At 39.6% G+C, this 24,484-nt stretch overlaps 1 protein-coding gene across 6 annotated transcripts in view; it reads left to right on the top strand.

Moving 5' to 3' along the window:
* cacna2d1a (calcium channel, voltage-dependent, alpha 2/delta subunit 1a) overlaps nucleotides 1-24,484 on the top strand; it is a 94,797-nt gene that overhangs the window by 15,822 nt on the left and 54,491 nt on the right. For all 6 annotated transcript variants that reach the window (XM_035995994.1, XM_035995993.1, XM_035995992.1 and 3 more), the window contains exons 2-3: nucleotides 3,243-3,324; nucleotides 5,679-5,795. In XM_035995994.1, coding sequence (XP_035851887.1) covers nucleotides 3,243-3,324; nucleotides 5,679-5,795 — 199 coding nt within the window. The remainder of the gene's footprint in view (nucleotides 1-3,242; nucleotides 3,325-5,678; nucleotides 5,796-24,484) is intronic.

Below are 24,484 nucleotides of genomic sequence, written 5' to 3'. Positions count from 1 at the left end.
TACTGGTCAAGCCCCCAAAATAAACTTGATCCTACATTTCATGCAACTTAGTAGCGACTATTTAGACCTTCCTCACTTGGTAAATGCTGTTATACTTGGTAAACTCGTAGCTCTGTCCAGAGCCACAGAATACAATAGTTCATCTGTTTTCACAGCCTGAGTAGTATTCTCTGTCATGAGTAAGCTGAACTTGGTGTAAAATTGCCCTTAAAATCAATCATCACAGTAGCACAAGAGTAAATTCCAGAGAACAACACAGTGATTATGTGTTTAATGCAATACCTTATTTGTCTAAATGTCCTACTCATTAGGGTTATCGAGATGCAGTAAAATGTATATATTCATTTTTTATTTATTTTTTAACTGCAAGTACACTGGACTTTTGTACCCTTTTATAATTTTATAGATTATATAGTTGTGACCAAAAACAATCAGCCCCAGATGTTGTAGTAGGCTGGTCTACACAGTGTTCTTACAGACTGTCAAGTAAGCGAGTATACGAGTGAATGACTACAACTGGCAAAAAGAACAAAAGAAGTGGTCTTCAACAATTGCCTGTCAGAAAAACTGTGTCTGCTTCATAAGTGGGTGATAGTAATGACTCAGTGAGACAAGTGTGAGAGGAGAGAGGCTTGTAATGCCAGCAGGTCTCACACTTGGCTGAGTTTCTCATGGCTCCTCTCATTTCCAGCCCTGCAGTCTGCAACCAACCGCTGTATAGCCGAGTGGCTCCACATGGCTCACCAGCCATTTTGGAGGCTTCCTTCCTTTCCACATTGCCCCTCCTCTCTGATTTCCCCAAGGAGAGACAGAGCGAGAGAGGGGGGGCAGAATAGGAGCTGAGCATGGGAGGGGATAATGATGCTATCTCATTTTTCCATGTCCTGCTCCAAGTTTCCATCCCCATATGAAATGCTTTTGTACTTTTTTTTGCATATAAAGAAACACTATTTCTTCACTTATGAGAAAGCCGCACATCCTGATGTTATGCAGGAAATGTTTGCCCTTTCACTGGAGGAAGAGCAAGATAGTTAATTCTGGAATTGGCTAATCAGAACGCTGCTTAGCCGTTTTACCCAAGATATTTGATTAAACTGCAATCAGAGCGATGTCTAAATTCAAGCACAAAGTAAGTAGAATTAGCAATTATCAATACGTTTTACATTACAACCTTATCTCATGTAGAAACCCCAAAGCTGCTGCAGACAATAGAGGGAACAAATCACTTTTGCCACAACTAGTGTGGTTAGGCACACCTGGATCATGTTTTATTGTAACTCTCCTTTCCTCATTGGGGTACTGCAAAGAAGCTCTGCAAACACAAGATTAGTGTCAACTAGTTCATGACCAGAGCTGTCTATATCTAGAAAAGCTACTTAACCCTTGTGTTGTCTTCCCGTCATCCTTGAAAAACCTTTTTTTCACAGTTTGTTTTTGCTTTTTCCAACGTTTTAAATTGTTAAATTTTTCTTCTACACATTTTCAGCGCTTATTTCTACATCCCATATTTTCTGATATAAAACAAAAATTGAAAACGGGTCAATGTGACCTGAAGTCAGGGTTTTAACTTGCCTCACACTTACATTAGATGTGAAGAGAATATGCTGTAGCACGCTCAAAAAAACATTTAATTAATGAATTATTAATGGCATTGAACATCTTTGATGAAGCATAACCATACACCCACACATGCTCAGCATTTTCACGTTATACACCTGTTGTAATCGGCCCACTCCTTGTTGAAGGCCAACTGGGCTTACTTGAAAAAGACACATGCATAACAACCCTCGCCATGGCCAGTGGACCTTATCTCGACCCTGGAGTTGTACAGTCGTTATAACAACTAGCAATGAAAATCCACTATGAAGTCATTTGTAGCAGATTAAATCCTCTTATTTTCCCATTTACAGAGAGAGAGAGAGAGAGAGAGAGAGAGAGAGCTAACATTACGCCCATCCTATATCCTCCCTCAGCTACTAGCAGCTGTCTTTCAGAAGGCTAAATATACTATGTGGCAGCTATGCCACACGTTTTCAGCCTGAGCTAACTCTGCTCACATTACACTGTATTTTTTTTTTTAATAAGATAACATCAACAGGGTTCATATGTCAAAGGCCCCTCAGCAGTGTGGAAGGTGGAGAGATAAATTCACACTGTGGGGGAGAAAGGGTCATTTTCTCTATTAGGGTCGTTTTCTTTATTATGTCATGTATTGTTTTAATGGGTGTCGTAAAGGAGCTGGGGGGGGGGGTTTGTGTATAATTACACTGTAAGTGTCTTACAGGCAGATTTCGTCAGTGTGTGACAGAGCCAGTTTAGCTGTTGCCATTGTGTCCACTCCATATGATAAGCTAAGCCAACCGGCTACTGATTGTTGTTTCATCAGTTTGTTTGATAAGGAGGCTTGCCTAAAACAAGTTTATTATAACCTAAATACAGTAATTCTACCTTGTACATTCTGAAAATAAACATAAATAACTTTGTAATAACCAAGATTCATTGGTGTTTTGACAGTGAGGGGGTATGGTGGATATGGTTTAACATAGACAACCACGTACACTCATGCACGCGCACACATAACCTGAACTGAACTTAATGCCAGGGATTTCCAAATATAGGAACTGGTGTCCTTAAAATCCTCATGGCTAAGGTACAGGACAAAAAGTTGATCTATAACAGTTTAGACATGCTGTGTTTTGATATGTTCATGGACACACAGACATTCACATAAGTGTCATAGAATACTACTGGTTGTACTAATGCTGAGCTTTTTGCAATGCAAAACAATAAAAAATGTTTTTACTTAAGTAAAGAAGATATGTTCTGATCTTACTAAAGTGTGTTAAAGTCATATAAAACAAAGTATACGCTTTAATAAATGAACGTTAGTGTACCTTTTTTTCGGTTTCTTCCTCTTTCTCATCAGAAGAATACATTAACCACCATCTCACCCCTGAGGATGTAACACTCTAATGCTGACAACTATGAATAGCTCTCAGGCTTAATGCACAGCTCGTGGAGTAGAGCAATGTATTCACTAAACATTATTATTTCATGCTTTCCCTTCCTGAATCTATACAGCTTTTTTAGCATATTGTAATAGTTAGCAATAAAGCTCAAGTCTTGTGATCTTGTGGGCTGTATTCAAACAGAATGAAAATTTGATTAAACTGTGCAGGTCAATCAAAAGTTTTACATTAAATGAGGATTGGTTGGCTAATTGATGTTTTTCATGTTCTTAGGATAAAGGAATGGGTTGACCAGATGCAAAAAGAGTTGATCACATTAACAGACACATCCAGTGGTATGGACAACCTAATACAGGTAAGCATGCCTTTCTGTTTTTGTTTCTTATTTATTTAGACCAATTTCCAAACCAAGATTGTATTCCTCTCAGAAAGTGGAAGCTAACAAGCTAGGCTAACTAGCTTACACTTGGAAAGTAAAACTTAGTTGGCCTAGCTCGCTAATAGCCTTGATTCCTACTAGACGTTACTTTTTGTTGCTTTTTTTTAAACATCTGTGCCATTGGCAAATGAACAAACTTTCAACACTCAATTATATGTTCTGTAACTAAAAAGTAAATAGATGTACGGAGTCACAGGGTAATGTACAGTAGTGCTCACAAATGGGACTAATGGGACTAAAGGTCAGCTCGTTGGCCCCTATGCTGGTTTCTGCCCATCTGCCTGGAATATAAGTGGTATAGCAAACTATTTTTGGTGCCCCTGCATATTGCACCAACAAATTGACCAGTACCTACATAGTCAGACAGAACCAACTATGTATACAGTTAGTAGGCTATATAGTAGTATATAGTATATAGTTTCTTAGCTTAACTAATTTTATTTCAGTTTGACTTTAAATAAAATCCATTGCAAAGGTTCAGTATTGACCAGAACGTTTATACTTCAAGTCATTCCTTTTCTTATTCTCTTTAACCCTCCTTGCACGACCTCAGCTGTCACAACACATCACCAGTCTATATATAGTAGCTTCTTATTAGACATAACGCTGCATCATTTCATTCTGCCAGCGCAATGTACATGCTCAGATAAGATCAGTGTCATGACTATACAGTGATGGCCATAGTCCTTGCACACGTACATCCACACACAAAGCCACCTCTGACAAAAGAGAAAAAGCTTTTTAGATCCACATTGATTGACATAGGCTAATGCATCTGGCACTTTTGCTCCCCGCTCCCTTTGAGAATATAATCAGTCGGCTTTAAAGCATCACTGAAATCATTACAAAACGTGTTTTATTTTAAGTTGTGGCACAACTTTTCACCAGAAATTAGAATTAACATATCTGGCAATATTTTGTGAAACTGAAGCCTCTCAAACTGTTGCTGTAACAGAAGCTGATGGTTTTGGGGACGCCCTTATCCAAACAAAATGTACTGTACACAGCATGCAGTATTTAAAATTGTGATGAAGCTTGCAAGCTAATAATGCATGTGGAGAAATTATCCTGATTGCCTGTGCTGTTCATCATGTAAACACCTTCTAATATTGTTAATGGTAGACACAATTTGTAGACTTTTATGCACACAGTTGTGCTTTTTGTCACTTGGAATCGTATTTTCAACTAGAGACCCCAAATCCACAATATGGGTATATTCAGTTCCAACATGCAGATTACATATATACATTTTAAGAAAATCATCCTGTATACTTTTTGATAATGCAATCTAAATCTAAAAGGCAGGACTATTTCTCTTTAATATTGCTCTTGCTCAAAAGCAAAATCCATCGGAAGCCTGGAGGATGAAGACAAATACGTGCACATGCCGCAGTTCTGTGGATGAATGTCGGACAATGAAATACCTCTAGGCTGCTAAATAATTGGCTGTTTGGCATTTGTGTTCCTATGTTATTTTGCTGGAGCATATTCCATAGCACAGTAAATGGTCTTGTTGCATAACCTGACATTGCAATTTAATCACTGGACACGTAGGTTCCTTTTTTAAATCACTGTGCGTTGGTCATTGAGGTCCAATGAAGAATAGAAGATGACCACTGATGCAGTTTAACATTCTCAACCTCAGATAGTCTGTGGATAGGAAATATCTTAAGACTGAGAAAACTTGAGGAGGAAGATCAGTTTTAATTTTAGGAAAACACCTACATGCCACTCGTAATTTTGTTTACTGAACTTTATGTGAAAATATTTGCTTTGTAAAGCCAACCAATGGTTTAAATCATAATTTGGGGGGATGGAGATTTGTAAGCATTAGGCACATCACCACACCTCATCATCATGCAGCCCCTTTATTCTTTTAAACTGGACCGCTGCGATGGCACAGTAGGGATGCCGAGAGGGCACCAGAAAAATAAAATGCAGGGTCATCTGGCAAAAAAAGTTAAATCTGGCTCAATGTTTGATGCAACACAAACCTACCACTACATGGGCTTCTCAAATATGCATATTTGATGTCTGATAACCCTTTAAACCTGTGAATATGTTACTCAAATTGGCCTTCCTGGGTTGTATTACATTGTCTCACCGCTACCTGAAAAATCAAGTCCAGGTTTCTCATCCAGGTAATGCAGGTATGTTTTCAGTCTGAACGACTGCTTACTGATTAAGACTTGACATCAAGGACATATAGGTTTATTCAGTTTAAGTTCTACTCATTTCTTACCCCTGCTCTTCTCCTCTGATTTTCTCAGATATATCAAAAACACAGACCTCACTTCAGCGTGGAGTCCAACAATGCAAGGAAACTGGTGGCGACGGCTGCTGGGAATATAGAGAAACTGCTGGCTAACCGCTCCCGAGCACTAAAGGTGAGTGTGATCTCGAAACACAAAATGATCTTGTGGCAACCCTGCTTCTTAGGGATGTAGAGGAGTTTTGCTTTTTCTACTACTTTACCAACTTGACCATTAAAAGCTGTTATTTTTTGTTTTGAGATAGGGACACAAAATGCTAATTCTAGTCGGTTTGTAAGACCAGGCCCAGCATCTCTCTTAGCAGAGCCCAAGGAAATGCACAGAAACAATCTGCTCTTCCTCATTTCACATCAGAACAGACACTGAAACACAGCCACTGCTTCAGGCCATGCACTGATCAGATATAAGCAGACATCCTCTAGCTAGATGACTTGATTCAAAGTTACCAGTCTGGGTTGCTACATGCAAAAAAATATACCATTTTACTGTTTGTGTATGTGTATCACTTTTTCCTCTTATGAAAAAAATATGTTACAGATGACACTGTGTAGTTTCAACTTTCAGGAATCTTTTGTCTTTCCTGTGGCCACTGAGGCTGAGTCTGCCCTCATACCTAATCCATACCTGCTGCTTTCAAAGGTCATTTGAATGAACCGAACAGAAGGAAAATGCTATGAAGGCTATGCTTGGCAAATGCTTTCATTTTGTAGTAAAGTGTTCCTGACAGCGTTCACCACAAGTGGCTGAACTCCTTCCTTGTTGAATAGCTGACTAGACAATTCTATAACCTTGGTGGAGCTGTAAGATTGAGTCAGATTTGGTATGTTCTTTTGTGAACAGCAAACCTGTAGTACAAGCTGTTTACAACCTTGTGACAAACAATATAACATATTATCTACAACATAACATTCTATGTTATGCTAGCAGAATAGCTCTAGGGATAACAATGTTGATTGATTAGGTTGGTCCACCACTTTGGTCCATACTGAAAAATCTTAACTATTTAATAGGTTGGCAGGGGATTTTGTACAGATAGTATAGGTCCCCAGAGGATTCATCTTAATTACAGTACGTGATCCTCTGACTTTTCATCTAGTGCCACCTGCAGATCGCATCAAAATCTCAACCTCTACTACATGAATTGGCACAAGATTTTATGCAGACATTCATGGTTCCTAAAGGATTTATCCTTACAGGAACCGCTGACTATTCCTCTTGCACGGCCATGAGGTTTACATTTCATGGCAAACCATTCATGTTCACATGTCCCCTCAAGATGAATTGTAAAAACTTTTAGCCATCAGGTCAAAATTTGTGTTCGTCCAATACAATATTTGGTTTATTGCCAAATACCTACAAAACTAATGACATCCCCATTAGCCAAAGTTAGCATGCTAGCTCGCTAAACTAAGATGGTGGACGTGGTAAACATTACCTGCTAAACATCAAAATGGCAGCATTGTTATTGTGAACATGTTAGCATGCTAATGAAAGAGCAGAGCTGCTAGTGTGGCTATAGAGTCTTAGTTGTTTGCAGTGTTGGGAAGGATACTTTCAAGCGTATTTCGTTACAGAATACAGAATACATGCCCAAAAATGTAATTTGTAACGTATTCCGTTACGTTACTTAATCTGAGTAACGTATTCTGAGAGAAATGACCAGATTCGACCAGATTCTGAATTCTGATTACTTCCACATTGAATTGCATTTTATAAGTGTAGGAATGCGGCTATCAAATCCTGCTTACTAAACAGGCCTATTCTGGTGTGTTCTTCTGTTTCAACTGGCTGAATGTGTACCTAGACAAGCAGATAGATTTTTGTATTTGTAGTCCCGAACTGCATACTACAAAAATCTAACCTAAGCTACCACGAGCTAATTTTAGCTAACATTAGCTAGCATGTCAAACGGGGCTAGTCAGTCTTTCAGCGGCTCTGGGGATAGTAAATCAGCACGTAGGAAAATGTAAAGTCGCATGTCAACTATAAAATAGCAACGTGACCAGTAAAACTACAGCAGACGACTACCCTTGGCTAATTAAAAAAAAAAAAATCTTACTTTAAGATGCTTCTTTAGGTTGGAGGTGGAGGAATTTGGACGCTGAAAGGAGGTTGGTTGCTGGCAAGCAGAGGTTGCACTGCACAGTTATATTTCGTTCTCCCTTCTCTTTCTTTAATGTGAAATGCTGTTTGAATTTCCAAAATAGAAAAGCATTCCTGCCCTGGCTCTGTTGTGCCGGTTCCGACTCCTGTGACTTATCATGCAAATAAATAGCTCATTTTTTTGTTTTCATATTAGGGCTTCTGGGAAATGCATGGAGTTGCCTTAATTTATTCAAAGAGTGAATAAACTCGTGAAACAGAGAAGTATCATCCTGTAATTCACTGATTTCAACAATGTAACTGTATTCTAAATACCAACTATTTAAATTGTAACTGTAACGGAATACAGTTACTCATAATTTGTATTCTGAATACTAACGCCAGTACATGTATTCCGTTACTCCCCAACACTGGTTGTTTGCATGTAGTTACAAAGGACAACAGCTAAAGTGATCCAAACAACCTTTCACTCCACCTTAGTGGAGTAACAGTATTTGGTTAACTAAATTAGGATCTTCTTGGCACTCCCGGTCTCGATCAATCTGGCTCCAAGAGCCATACATATTCAATTAAAGCCTGACAGCCTGTTGCCATAGTTACATTCTCATTGATTACTCCATCAATCCATTCAAGTTTTTTGTTTTTCTTACATAACAATAATTGCCAGGGGATGAGGGACAATTACTTTTTGGTGTAGTTGTGTCGCACCTTGGGAGGCAAACACAACTGCTCGGTGAATTGAGATATTAAACTACAGGCTCTGTTCTTACATTTTATCAACACCATCTGCTGTGTTTTTCACCTGTGTGAGTTAACGGCAGTTGTTTTGCTAGAAGTGTGACAACAGCAAGGGAGGCAGGGATGATTTTTAAAAAAAAGTTTCACACCATATGCTGATGTTCTTTGTTCCTCTAAAAACGTATGTTTACTTGTCACGGTATTAGCATTGAAGAGATGTTCTGTGGTGGTGTGGTAGCTACCGTACCGTAAATGGTGTTCTGTATAATGAAGTGGAGTTGAGCCAGCATTATGGCCATCATTTTATGTAAGAGACCATAAATAGTTGCTATGTCCACTTAGCTGAATCATGAATTGAAAAGGAAGCAGGCAAAGGACGACTGCAGCATCTGTAATGTTTTTGACCCCACCTACACTAATCTAATATTTCTCTGCACAAGTTTTAATCTGTCCGGTAATGAATCCCTCCCTTTGACTTACCACCTTCAGTATCCTTGTTCTTTGGTTTCCTGTCATCTCACTTTCCTTCATTCCTTCCTCTTTTCTCACTCCATCCCTTGTTCCATTTGGAAGAGCTGATTACACACAACATGAATTGATCATGTAAAAGAGAGATTGCGTGAGAGGTTATAGCTTTCTGTCTGAAAGACATTTAATGGCCTGATGTGTATGAGAGAGAAATGATGATGAGTAGAGGGAGAGTGGTAGGAAGTCCATGAGTGCACTAAGCCACACCTCCCATGAGGCAGCGTACAAAAGACTAGAGGCCTATTACAGACCCTCCCCATCCATTAAGATCTTGGCCTTGTAGTACACAATTCAACAGGCAACACTCTCTTCTTGTTCATACAGCACTGCTATGCGCTGTGGTACATTAAAAAAGTTTCCACGTCCAGATACTGTTGCACAGAATTCTAGTTATTTTGTGATGAGCTACTCCTGCTGGCATTTTTTAGACCCAGTTTCCCTGAACCTGCTCCCTCTACTGTAGACATGTAATAATGCATTGACATTGTGATCTCCATCATAAAATGCAGCTCAACACTGTAGGAATAAACATTTCAATAACAACAATAAGTAAACCCATTTGGCATGGAAGCAGCGGAAACATGGCATTATCACAGCCACCTAAGAAATACAGTAATTGCCTGCAGGCCCTTTTTACATTTTCCAAAGCATGAAAACACAGGTGTAAATAATAGCAGTAACAATGGCTCTATTCAGCAGTGTCCCAGTAGGCAATGTCAGTGAGTGGGCATGCACTATACCAGAGCCCTTCACCTGGCTACCATAAATGGAATGCAGCCACCATTAATGTTATTGATTCCACCTGTGTATTTCCTGCTTTGATATCTGTTTATCCTGCTTTTTTTACTTTACTTTTCCTTCCTATGAACAAGTTTCTTTTTTATCTGGAGCATCTACTCCAGAAACTTTTCTGGGACGTTTCTTAGGATTTTCCACCATAGCTTCCGCTATACTCCTAACTGATGCTTCGTCACTGCTCCGTCGCTATGGTCTTTCCCCCCCTTCCTGCCCCCTTTAGCATTGGCTAGTTTGACATAAAACACATCCTTCCGGTGCACCAGTGCAGGAATGTCGCCACATACACCACAACTCCGGTGTGCACACTGTGAACTACAGAGAGTTTCCTCTGGCAGTGATAGGCTTAATCGGCATTGTGTGAACTCAGTTGGCAAGGGCTTAAATGTAACAGACTTTTATTTATTTGTAAAAGTCCTGCACTCCAACTTTAATATTGAGTTGGGACGCATCATGCTTTTCCATTTAATGTAGCAATACTGGACAAGTAGTATATTGGATGAAAACATTGGCCAGTATTGCCAAGCTGGGTATCTTTCTGGAAATCAACTCTTACTTTTTCACTTTTCATAGAATAGCCAAGTATTTCTGCTTCTCCTTTTCTGAGACCTGTGTGAAGCCTGCTCAGAAGCAGAGTCGTAGAGCTGTGGTCAGGTTATCATGTTATTCCCACTTAAAAAATATTTTCTCTTTTCCTTTGAATCTTCACTATATCACATATGTATATCTATAAAATTAGGAAAATCCCACCACCACAAACAAAGTGTTTTTACATTTTGGATGGACTACTGTAAGACATCATGCCAAAGCATTTTACAGCCCACTGAAGTTGTCTGTATTTCCACCCCCTGCAGATGTACAGTTCAGGCTGTGTTGTGCTTGAAATAAGCAGGATAGACACTGCCTCACTGACTGGTGGCATTTCTCTTTACAATAGGGAAACTTGTCCCCTCTGGCTATGCTTTGCAAGTGTTTATTTGTGTGTGTGTGTGTGTGTGTGTGTGTGTGTGTGTGTGTGTGTGTGTGTGTGGTTGTACAGTATGCGTGTTTGCCAGCAATTGTCAAGAAACACAATTCCATTAGAATGAGGGCTGCTGTCATTAACTTAATCAGGAGCCCACTTGGATTTGCAATCTGTCAATCTGACATCGGCCCATCCTGTCACCTCAATTCAGCTGTTGCGTTTGACACCGGTGCTCCCTTGACATGCAATCTCTCAAATGCTGGCAGCTGTGGCTACTTAGAGGGAGTCAGATCTTACATCACAGCAAAGAAATGTATGGCACAGATCATGTTTTTATTATACTAACTCTAACTCTGTCTTGGGTTGTGTGCAAGACAAGAATCACACTTCTCAAAAATGTATTTCAGCTGTTTAATGCAACATGTTAGCAATTGCAACTGTAACTTTAGAAAAAGTACACACGAGCATCAATGCAGCAGCTGTGCTACACGTGTCATCAAACTCTTCCCATATTTAGCAGATATGTGCATGAAAATGAAAAAATATAGTTCCAAAACATAGATCAATACTTTCCCTTAGCATTTGTTTAAAGTATTACAAGGTCGCATATGCAGAGAGAGGAAAATGCTCACTTCCCTGGAAAAGTCTGGAGCCAAAACAGGAAGTAAAACACAGTATGTGTACTATCAACACATATAGTTTGACTAATCAGGAATGTGAAAATATACTATATTCAATGAAATTAAATAATTATAATATTATATATAATATAATAAACTTTTATATTTAAAGTAACACCACAAGTGTTAACCTGTGCCCTACAAAATAATATAATTTACAATGCAATGTAGATAATCTAGTACAGCCACCCCCATTACAAACCCTTTCATCCAACTCTTGGCGTTTTTCCATTACATGGTACCTGCTCGACTCGACTCGACACACTGTGCGTCCGTTTTCCATTGCAGATTTTAGTACCGCCTCAGCGTGGCTGGTCGTTATGCCGTATCGATGCACACACCAGCGCACAAGTATAAACATCAGGCCACTTGAGTTTGTTTTACAGTTCTGTGGAGGCTCCACGCAGAGCTTTCGCCGTAGCCTGTGTAGCCTATGTAAAAGTGGCCTGATGTTTATACTTGTGCGCTGGTGTGTGCGTGGAGCCGGCCATGTGTGTGTGTAGTTAGGCTACGGTGAAAGCTCTGCCGGAGCCTCCGCAGAACTGTAAACAAGCGGCGCCGCAGTAAACTACTGTGACCTAATGCAACACACACACACAGAACGTCGAAGATGTGTCTTGCCAGAAGACACATTTTGTTTCAAATTAAGCTGGAGGCAGCAAAAAAAAACAGCTGGCTAAACTGTTTAAAAATAGCGGGTTTGTTCAGGACACCCCCGTCTGTCGCTTTCACGTCACCTTTTCGGCTCGCCTCAGCTCGCTTGGAACCTCGACTGAGGAGGTACTAAAAAAAGGTACTTTTTTTCGTAATGGAAAACCAAAAAAGGCGAGTAGAGTCGAGGCGAGTCGAGCTGGTACCATGTAATGGAAAAGCGCCATCTGAGTCATGTCAGGGGGGAATAGAGGTGTACCCTGCTGCTGTAGGAGATTAGCATTACACCAATTTGTTATTATATTTCTGTGTTTATTTTCCTGTATTTTTATTACCAAATCATCATTTCTGCTTCTTTTTTTCAAATTGTTACTGCTATAACAGTATTGCTACTATCCACTATACAATCTACAATATTTCCACGTACACGCAGACAACAGCAGAAGTGCAGAATAACCCTCAATTAGGAGGCACCGATGTCGTGCAACAACTTCACGCAACTACACTCTAAAAGTCTAAAAAAATAATTTCAGTGCGTTCATGCCAGTTATGTTTGTTTTTGCTAAAACGTATTGCTCTGCTGGTGTCTGTACACAGTCAGTATAGCTGGAGGTATTGGTGCTGATTTTCTTCCCTCCAGTAAATTATTTCACAAAGCCCAAGTGGAGTGTTTATATATCAATGTACACATTACGCTCTGCTTACTGTAAGTTTTGACTCCAGTCCATCAAAGATGTCCAAGAAACGTTGATTTCTATACGCCATGTATATGTGTTCGTTGAGTTTGAGTGTGCACTGGTAGCATACCAATACTTAAAGAACATTTTTTGCTGTTTAGTTCTACATAATGAGTATGGGGTATGGTACAGTTTTATTGATAATTCTTATAACATCCGCTGTCTTCCTTCCTTTTTCAATTTTTTATGTAACGGTATAAAAGGCTGCAAATGTATAGCTTTCTCTCTCTTATACAGTGTTTGGCACATCACTCATCACCCGTCTGTTTCAACCATTTCAAGTTAATGTTTCAAAAGCGTTGGTGATCCAACTGGGGAAATAATTTTGTTTCCAAGCCACTCATGGGCGATCAAAGAATTTGACTCTTTCATGTTGCGCCACCATATTCTGCATTCAGTGTGCGTTGTCCTTAAAAGGATGTCAAGTGAAACTGGATTTTCCAACAGGAAAGAAACCAACGCACTGCAGAGACAACAGCAACACTTTTTACCCACCTCAGACAAAAAACCCTGAAAGTCTTAGGGGATTATTTTAGTTTTTTAGAGGTGTGTGTGTGTGTGTGTGTGTGTGTGTGTGTGTGTGTGTGTGTGTGTGTGTGTGTGTGTGTGTGGTCTCCCAGATCTCTTTAATACATTAGAAGATGAGTCATATTCTTAAGGCGGCTGCTGTCGTAGCTTAATTTCACTCCTGAAAAAACTCTGGAGATTAGTCCCTGAACCTTACAGACACCCAGGCTCCACTTGTAGCCAAGCTGGGGATCTCTATGCTCACACATGCAAGTGCAATCACCTTTCCTAACTTTTCAACCTTTCTGAGCCTTTGTTCACATCCCTAAATTCATCACTCTCCTTCTCCATTCTTGTCACATAGTATTTAATGTATCCTGTTCTGTCTTTTTTCTTTCATTCCTTCCACCAAACCTGTCCTTACATCCTCATTGCTCATACAGTAACTCCCTCTTAACTTCCCTTCCCATAACTTCACCCTGACTCTCTGTCACTCCTGATTCCCATTTTCCTATTTTTGCCTTGACCCAAGTTCCTCTTTTCTCCCTTTCTGTCTTTTCTTGTTTCTTCCCTTTTCGTGCGTGTGTGTGTGTGTGTGTGTGTGTGTGTGTGTGTGTGTGTGTGTGGCAGAGTTTGAATATGGATGATAAATTCTTCTTAAAGTAAGAAAATGTTTCGCTTTAAAATGTGATCCCTTCTCTCTGTCTTGTCTGTTGTCTCTATCTTCAACTTCTCTTTCCTCTTTGGGCCTTTCTATCCATAGCTGTAATGCTTTAGAGTGTGGCATAAAAATAAACCAGCATGTTTGTACCATGTACCATACATGTAAGCTACCATAAATTGCTCTTTTGATACTTTATTTCTTCTAATACAGTATTCATCTTGCTTCAGCTTGCTTGTTTTTTATGGGATTGCATTGGCACCTCTCATTTCAGAAATTAGTGGTTCACACCTACTTGCGCTGGTGCCTTTATCTTACACTAAAGACCCCATTTACACCTGACATTAACAAGCAATTTGTATCTGGATATCCTATTTGTATAAGGAAAAACGCATGTTAATTCAATGTCTAAATGCACGCAGAATGCATTGTGATCTGAATGTGATCTGATCAGCCAGACCACATGTGGAAGTAAAAGGAAAAAGCTACAAATAGTAGCAGTTAGTAAGTCTCCCCTCACAAAAAGGGATTTGAAAAGGAATGACGCATCTCTAATCTCCACTGTGAATAAATGTTCATGACTGACTGACTTAATCATAGAAACTGACCAAAGTGCTCACCACACTGCTGCCCTACGTTGCTTTCCTCCTCCACTCAGTATCTGTCTCTTTGTATGTCTGCGACTCAGATCCTCCTCCGTTGTACTACGCTCCAATTGCCTCCATCATTACATCCATCCTGAGCTTACATGTAGCTGTGGCCTGTTGATTAATAGTGAATCAACTCACATATATGGCACATACACTAAAGACACCTTTAGTCCATTTGTTCATTACATTGACCTGGGCTTTTTTTTAACCCGCTTTGACAGTAGATCTCACTGATATCCAAGCCACCTCCGACTCCTCTGACTCTGTTCTCATCAATTATTGAACCGTTCCTCTTAACCAATCCAATTTGTAGGGGGCCTGTGGTTAACCTCCCCCAATGGAATAGGTCATTTCTCTTCCAACGGTGACACGGGCAGAGATCTCCAGATATATTCATTTATAATAAAAAAGGAGGAATATGTTTGAGAGAAAGCTCTGCCAATAGATTGAGGTATTTTCACTCCTTTCTAGCTCTGGGAAAAGAATTGAGTCAGTATCAGGCTGATCACTAAATTCTAAATCTCTAAATAATTTGTATCTAAATATAATCTTAAACCTCACTAAATTTAGTGTCTTATTTTAAGATATTTTTCACAGCGTAATAAATCTGCGAATAATGAGCAAATACCTTACAGAAAACACTGATACAAAAAGTAGTTTGTCGTAGCCTGAATTAGATCTTAACTAAATTTATAATCCTAAAATATAGTCATGAAATCAAGCCCTATTTTTGATTCTGTTTATTGTCTGCATTTTCTGCAATAGCCAGTCAGTACGTTTATATCAGTAATTATCTCTGTATATAAGTTTTTACTGTATATAAGTTTTTACTTACCTAAAAGCCACCCTGTGTTTCAACTGGTCAAACACGTAATGATATAAATAAGCAAAGTTAGCCCTCCGGGCTAATGAGTGCTAACTAATGTAGCTGAGGGTAATCTGAATCAGCGTGAACCAAGACTCCAATATTAACGGCAGCACATACAGCTTCACTACTTCCATTTTTACCCTTCACGATAAAAGCCCAACTTAAATTTACTCAGAACATTTCACTCACAATATGCTAAGGTAATTTTTTTTCCAGCACTAGATATGAAACAAAAGCCAGTAAATTGCTGTGACCTGTAAATTCACCACTTCTAAGCAGAAGGCAGAAGATAACATTATCTCGGAGTCTGACTGGGGAAGGTCTCTCTTCCTCCGGGCAACTGCCTCTGTCTCAATCAGACTCACCCTGGGTTTTCGGTTTTGCACCCGCCTGTACCCATCACTGACATCTTCGCCGAGCGGACAGGATGACTTGATGTAACGTTAACAAAATGATTTTAACCAAAATATTTGACTTTAACGCAAATATTCAACTTTTAGGGTGCAGCCCTATTAGCAACGTAACCATCTTTGCTGCGTCCTGCTGTTATGTGTTACTTTCATCACTGATCTTGATACATGTTGTTTACTACTGACTCACTTTTAATTTGCTTTACATCTGAAATGTTACTGCAGTTGTTTCAATTTAAAATGACTGCATAAGTATTGGCACATCCTTTTGTATGTCCTTGTAAACGTAAAATCCTTACAATCGTTGCTTTTGACGTTAAAAAGCAAAGGGGGAGTATCCGATAGCTTGTCTCAAGATAGCCTAAAACTGGAAAAAGAGGGCTGACTTGTTAGGGACAAGGGAAAGGTTATTCTGTGCGAGTGCCTTCAAGGAACTCCCTCTGATACTTTTTTACTCACCTTGAGGGATGTTTGTTGACGAAAGCAGACTGCCTGGACAGAAGAGAGCGGACTGACCTGCAGATTAAAATCAAAGACAGAAAGAGAATAAAAGGAATAAAAGAGAGTACGGGTCTTTGTTTCAAGAGACGTTTTTCTTAAGTAAAGTAAAAGAAAAACAAAGTGACCACCCAAGAGTGAAAGGGAGAGCATAAGGGTAAGATACAATGCAGGACCACAACAGACAGCTGAGGACTGGGCTATTTGAATATTGATTGGTGTGGGTTGTTTCAGGCCTGGGATTGCATTAGCGCTTTGGCAGCAGATCCAAAAAGGCTTTGGCTGCCCATCAGAATCTGAGCCACACTTGGTGGCCATTTTTGAAACTAAAATAACAGTTGTTTTCCAACCTTGGCTTCTTGCGTTGGTTTTCTCAGCGTGGGTCTCCATCGATAGGATAGTATCTCTTAATTGTGAGTGGGCTGTTGGCATTGGCATAGGGAGGAAGGTTTAAGTTGAGCCTTAATTGCTGAGGAGAAAGATGGCCTGCGCTACAATGGGATTGCATTCCACAGTGCATGGACCACGGATGTAGCAGGTAACCATGACACCTTGGTCGCTAAGCAACATGTGCATCATAAACAGATTCCTTACTCCTAAAAAAGAATCACTTCTCATTTTCTCTCTCTCTCTCTCTCTCTCTCTCTCTCTCTCTCTCTCTCTCTCTCTCTCTCTCTCTCTCTCTCTCTTTCTTTCTCTTTCTTTCTCTCTCTTTCTTTCTTTCTTTCTCTTACGCCCTCTTTTCCACTCTGGGCAAACAAAAAAGAAGGAGAGAAAACTTTCATTCATGCATGCTTTAAAGACAGAATTGGCGCTCTAGTAGTATTCATGTTCATTAAATTGTCCAAAAAGGATGAGAGCAAGAGCTTGAGCTTTTGAATTGAGCTCTTTTAAATGTTGTGTTATGTAGTGGTGCGTAATTACAGAGGAGTCACTGAGCTCCAGTGTCTGGAAGTGCGTTATTAAAGCGACACTGGATGACATGCTGTTAGTCATTAGACACTGCTGTTAAAGCCCTAATCACAGAGTAGGCACACAGTCTCACACACACACAAACACACATACACACACGAGGCTCATGAGGCTCACACGTTATTTTATTAAGTCGTACAATAAAGTGATAACAGTTTCCCGTGTCCAATTCCCTATGAGTGCATATCCACTTACTCAAACATCATATGCCATAATAACTTTCCATAATGTTCTATTTCCGATGGCATTCTGAAGAGAGCCTGTTATGCAATTAGTCACTTCACACAATGATGTCGTTTCCAAGCATATCTTTCATCGAAGTGCGGATTGAATGAATTCAAAATTCAAATTCCATTTCAAAATTGCAGAATAAACAACATAAATTATCTACTCAAGTCAAACGCCTAGGGGTTATTATTGCCAGGTAATTTATGCTGATGGTATCCCGGGCTACAGTGGGCCTCTCAGAGTAACTAGCTTGTTGCAGATTGATCTGTATGATTAATATTGGTAGTAGTCTTGAGTCACTGAAATATTACCTCCTTCAGTCACAGACAAATTGCACAGTGAAGGGCACTATGTTACTATTGGAGCTCATAATCAATTATGGTATTGGGAAGTATTTATGGAACACACACAGAAAGAAAGAAACTACAAATTATGATAATTTTCAATGTTTTTCAAATGTATTTAAAAGATCGGCCATACATTTATTTTACAGTGCACTATATTACTTAAATCACTACATAATAATAATACTGTATTGTTTGATTATTTATATATTCATCATAATTGTCAGAGTTGCATTACAGGATTTCTTTTGCACAAATATTTGTACAATTCACTTATACAGTGAATTGTGAATATATATTGTGATGTATATATTTATATAGATGTATTAATGTCATCTCCCCAATTTCTTATTTCATTTTTTTTTTTTTTTTTTTCAAATCCTTCTTTTTCTGTTAGCCAATCCTTGAGCTATTGTAACATGTGACTTTCCCCTGGGGGATTTATCTTATCTTTTGTAATCATACTGAGCACTTACATGCTGTCTTGCTAGGAGTGGTGCCGTCACATTTAAATTACGATCTGCTATGGCTGACAAAATGGCTAACCCCTCTATGTGTCAATCATAGATCCTCAAACATAGCTCCTATATCTGCTGTAAGCCTCAGGTTGTCGTGCTTTTGAGCTAAAGTGGCTGCTCTACTGCTCTACATTTGCATGCAGAGTAGTATGAAACATAAAAATGGCAACCTTAGCCAACAATGTACACACACAAAAAATCACAAAAAAGTAGGAATTTAAAAAAAAATCTTTTTTTCGGTGTGTTGTAATGTTGTGCAAACATAGTCTCTGTCTCCAAAACTATTAATATATTTATAATTTTGCAAAAAATGTTGAATCAGTGAGATGGATTTTGGCCACCAGTGACTCATTATTCACCACTTCCTGGAGTGGGTGTATGTGTGTATATATTGTGGGCTGGCTGCTTTTGTCAGCCCAGCTGTCGCACACTCTGTGTGTCGCTGCGGCTCCAGCTTTGTGTTTGTCAGCTCGGTGTTCTTACATGAAATACTGTATCAGACGTACAGTATATGCATACAGAGAGGGAGTGTACATTTGATGCGTCTCACTTATTATTGCTCTCTCTCTCTCTCTCTCTCTCTCTCTCTCTCTCTCTCTCTCTCTCTCTCTGTGTCATATTCAGTCCCATTCAGGCATACACAGTAGCAGCTGTGCTACAGAATACGTAGAATAATGTGTCTCCATGTGACATGGAAAATGATAGTTGACATTGTTTTGTTGACTTTTTTGTCTTTAGAATTCAGAAATATATCTTTTTTCTTTGGCGGCTTGATATATCAACAGCTCAGTGAGATGAGCCCTGAAACTGAAACAAATTGGAGTGTGAAATAATTGCTGACAATAAATACACTCAAAACACTTACCAAAACACTGTCTCACAGTTAAATTGGAGCTAAAGGAGGCATCAAACAATCTTCTGATTATGTACTTATGTACTTCAAGACATGTTGACATACACTAAATCTGTGTGTCGTTATAGGTGTGTGTGTGTGTGTGTGTGTGTGTGTGTGTGTGTGTGTGTGTGTGTGCAGAACTGCCATGTCAACATTGCAGCCGGGTAAAGCTGTAATTGGACATTGTTTGCAGCCAGCTGGCACACAGATAGCGTGCTCAACTGGAAGTGTAGCTGTCAAACCAGCAAGCAGCAGTGGATAGCGAGACTAGCGCCAGTCTCTAACAAGTTCCTTCCTGCGAAGTTGGTGAGGGTTATTTCCTGTTTAAAAGACCAGGGTTGTAGTAAGTAGGGTTAACTCATCAACTTGCATATGCTTACTGTACTGTACAGTTGTTTTCTTACTTGTGTTAGTCTGCCTGTGGCTGAAAGTGCTAATGTATCACTTTCTCTCCCCCCTGTTCTTTCTCACCACTCTCCTCCTGGCTCCCTACAGGCTGAGCAGGATAGATCTGACTAAAGTGCTGCCAGTCACAACAGCAGATGCTCATGTTTCCTCAGCTCTCCTGTGCCTCCCTGCACATCAGTGAGATGGCAGGTGTGTGTGTGTGTGTGTGTGTGTGTGTGTGTGTGTGTGTGTGTTTGTCTGTGTTTGTGAGTGTGTGTGTTGTGTCATGGCAGGACTAGATGCTCTAATCAGACTGCCAGGAACGTGTGTCAGAAAAGCAAGAGTGTGTGTTTACACAGTACATCTCTTGCTTACAAAATGCAAAATAAGACGAGTTGCAGAGCACAGTGTTTTGAACCAATTACCCAGTGCTCTTAGATCGCAAACATAAAGGATGCTTTTTCACAGCTGAGGTGGATTTGTGTATTGTATATGTATGTGTGTGTGAGAAAGCCAGTTAATATTATGTCTCATTTCTTTGAGCCCTCCCTCTCTCCATTCCTTCAAACGCTCCTCGGGCATTTAGACATAAAGACTCATCTATATTTGACAAATCTGTCCCACATTATAACTTCAGTGAGAGCTGTGATTGATCACTGGAAGGCTAGTTACTCTCTCCCAATGATCATCAACAAAGGTAGTGAGAACAACACAGTGAGAAATGTTACATTACAAATCCAAAAAACTGTGTTCAAAAGCAGTTTGTTGGTGCTGAGAACAGAGCTAGAGAGATTAGGGTACCTTTGTGTCTCCACTGGGTTCATGTGTTTGTATTATAAACAAATAGACACAAGGATCACTAATTGTTTGTTACATTCTTTTAATCTTCTCATGAGAAGGCTGTTGGACAAATGTCTATCACTTAAATGTACCATTCTGCATTGATAAAACTACTCATATGTGTATTTACTAGTACTTCTTGGCTCGATTTTATACATAAAATAATGTAGTTTATATTTACACATTTGGGGCCCTATCTTGCAATTTCCCGTCCAGCACCCACGTCGTTTAAATAGCAAATGCACCTGCATCCATCTTTGCACCCATGGGCGTGCTGGTCTTATAGGGAGGTGTGTTCAGGGGAATTCTTGGCGTATTGCTATCTTGAGGCAGCGGGAAGTGATCGCGCCACTGACTAACAAAAACCTGGTCTAAAGTCAATAGCGCAGCATTTCATTGTTATTTTAACAGCAAATTAGTAAAATGTGCCTAGGCTTATGCACAGCGCGTGCACACTATGCTTGTTACACACACAGGGAAGCACAGAAGCACACAAACATGCAAAAGATTACAAATAAAAATATTACGGTGCAAATCCTCCATCATAATAGCAATGCGCCAAGGTACAAATGTGCCTGGCTTTTAAAGGGAATGGGAGGTGACAGGTGTATTGCATGCAGTGTTGGGCAAGTTACTTTTAAAAAGTAATTAGTTACAGTTACTAGTTACTTCTTCCAAAAAGTAACTAAATTAGTTACTCAGTTACAAATTATGAAAGTAACTAGTTACTTCAGAAAGTAACTATTGCGTTACTTTCAAGTAAATTTTTAAATGCTCAAATGTGACCCCACCTCCACACCTCTTTAACGGAACTTAAAATACATGTGCATGTTTAATTATTTATGATAAATCTGAATATTATAATGGAATGGACACTTACTACAATACATTATTAACAGAAACAATGTACACAAATCTAAACTATTTTAATGTTGCTGTGGGACAAAGTGAGACTAGCCTCCAAATGCCATGTATGTAGATATTATGTTTTATATAGTGGATCGATACAAATAACACAACACCTCAACAGGCCACAACTGGGCAAAATTAAATTATGCTTGTTAAGCACTATACCAAAAATAAATAACAAATATATACAATCTTTGTAATGCAAATAATGTAAGTGGCCTGATGTTTATACTTGTGCGCTGGTGTGTGCGTCGAGCCGGCATGTGTGTGTGTGTGGAGAGTAGGTGATAGAGCGAGGGAGAAGTGAGAGAGTGACGGCGATTAGCTTCGGAGCGAGTACCGACTCTAGAGTCATATAGTAAGAGAAACAAAGTGTCTCCCCTGTGTTTTCTGACCACGGTGGAAAATCTGTACCAGGAAAAGTTAACCCTCTCCCTGATTTCATAATGCCATACCTGCCTCTCTCTCGTTAACTGACTCGCTTGTGTTGTTCTTGTGTGTCCGACTATGCATGCTTTTGAACACCTGCCCAACTCTACCCCTGATTGGCTTAACATGACATTTTACTCAACCTCAGCCAATTGTCAGCATTTATGCGCTTGTGTCGTGCACTGCCCACTAACCAAGGAACAACAGTAAAAAAAGTCTTTGCCTCTTGGCTCAGACTCAAGAGAGTTGGTCTGATGAAAAAAAACAGCTTTAAATATAGTAACGCGCCGCATTTTTTGGCAGTAGCGGTAACGGCGTTATTAAGATGGGAAGAGTAATCAATTAGATTACTCGTTACTGTAAAAAAGTAACGCCGTTAGTAACGTCATTATTTATAACGCCGTTATTCCCATCACTGATTGCATGTTACGCCCAAATCACACCTATGAATTAATGAAGACACTAAGTACAACCCTTTTGAACCATGCACCCGGCGTACGGACCCTTTTTTCCGCCGTCAAACTAGAAAAAGTGGATTTGGACACGCCCTAAACGCATTTCCGCCGTGCGCTTAGATCGTTAAAATAGGGCGCTTGATGTGAAAAGCTCTTCAGAAAACACAGTTTTTGTAGCAAAAATAAATCCATTTGGATCTCCACGTAGTGACGTCAGTAGGAGATTTAAGGCATTACAGTGGACGTGATTCATTTTCTCCAAACAGAAGCCAAACACACACATACACACACTCATTCTATGCAAGTGTGTGCATAGAGTGGATTTATGGGGCATCTGTTTGAAGTGGTCACTTGCAGCTTGTTAAACATGTTTTCCTACAAGCTCATTGTTTGTAATACAGCCCAGTTTTCTCTGTTGTTTCTTTCTGTCTCTTTCTAATACTTATCTTATACTTATACCTCATATTCAATTACAGGTACCTCAATGACTGCACATTTGAAGTGCATTTGACAATAAGGAAACATAAGCGTTTTTCCTCACCCAACATAAAACAAACATGGCACCAGAGTTAAATGTGTCCAAGTTCTCCAAACAGGAACTGAAACCACAGGCTGACTCTTTATTCTCATGCATCACAGCATGAACCAGGCATACTGTGTAGATCATCTTCATTATCTGTTCTGTAACTCTGCAATATGCTCTCATTAGTCATTCTATAGCAGCTTGCTGATATGATAAAACGTTATGCCAGCTCATTAGCAAGTCCATATATTTGTTGGCTTATTTATTCTCATTACTTACAGCACTTTCTATTAATAGGCTGTAGTTTTTCTGAATTTAGAATTTGGCATTACAACTTTGTGGATTCGTGTTGCACCCCATTTTCTCTGACTTATCATCTTACATGCGTTCATGTGGCACTTCAAGATGTGAAACTTGTGAAATGCTGCAAATCTGACACCACTTAAAGGTGTGGCAAGACCATGCTGCAGGACTGTGACTTTAACATCAAAGAAGAGGAAGAAACTGCAACAGCTGTTGACCTTTGACTCTTTGACCTGTTGGTCTGCTGCGGAGATTCTCATTAATCATACCTGCAAACCAGTTGTTTTTCGGCGAAAATCGCTGTTTTGAATGGGAAAAATGTCATCCACGTGAATCGTGTAGCTCCGAAGAGTTTTTATTTTTATTTTTATTTTTTTTTGGGGGGGGGGTTGTTTGGACTTCAGAAATACACACAAACCTATTGGCCAATTATAGCATTTCATTTTTGTGATGATGCTTTGAGCTTGAATACAGTAGAAGTGCTTCCAGAGTAAATCACCATCAATGCATTTGTGACCACAGCATCTGGTTAGTAGTTTGTGAGATTGATTGAAACACACACCCCAATCTGTCTTTCCACCAAAAATGACTGGAAACCGGCAGTATATTCCCAATTAGTCAATGCAGCTTTGGAGCCACTGGCAACTGTCTGCAAAGGCACTGCGTTTGTACATGTGCAATAAAAAGACTACAATAACTCAACTGTTAAGAGCCATATTGCTAAAAAAAAAACGCTTGTGTGTGGATGTATGGAGAGTCATGAAAATAAAAAGCTAATGTTGTAATAGAAAGGGGATGACCAACTGGGAGAATGCACAAGTGACATTTAAATGTAGCCCAATTACTTTTTCCCTTAAGTGATATATGCATTCTTGCAACAAAGATGTTTAGCATTTAAAATGCAGTCACGCTTTTCTTTCCTTCCTTAACCACACGGACACACACATATCTCTATTTCAGCTTTGCTCCTTTGCTAGCTGCGAGGCCTACTGTCTATGACAGTTGCTGCTACATTTCCCCCCTAATTTGACACAACTGAGTGGCTGTCGAGGTAACCGTGTTTCAGACCACAAGAGTGTCAGCCCCTGACATGGATTATCGGGCGGCATGGTGTACAGGCACAACGAGTAAACTGAAGCCAGATCTACAGGAGGGAGTTTTCATTATCAAAATGTTGCCTCGGTGCCAATTGATTATGCATTAAGGGGAA

Source organism: Sander lucioperca, chromosome 20, assembly GCF_008315115.2.
Source record: "Sander lucioperca isolate FBNREF2018 chromosome 20, SLUC_FBN_1.2, whole genome shotgun sequence".
In the NCBI taxonomy this organism is placed as follows: domain Eukaryota; kingdom Metazoa; phylum Chordata; class Actinopteri; order Perciformes; family Percidae; genus Sander; species Sander lucioperca.
Note: the sequence above shows the minus strand (reverse complement) of the source record. Positions and strands in the feature narration are given on the sequence as shown.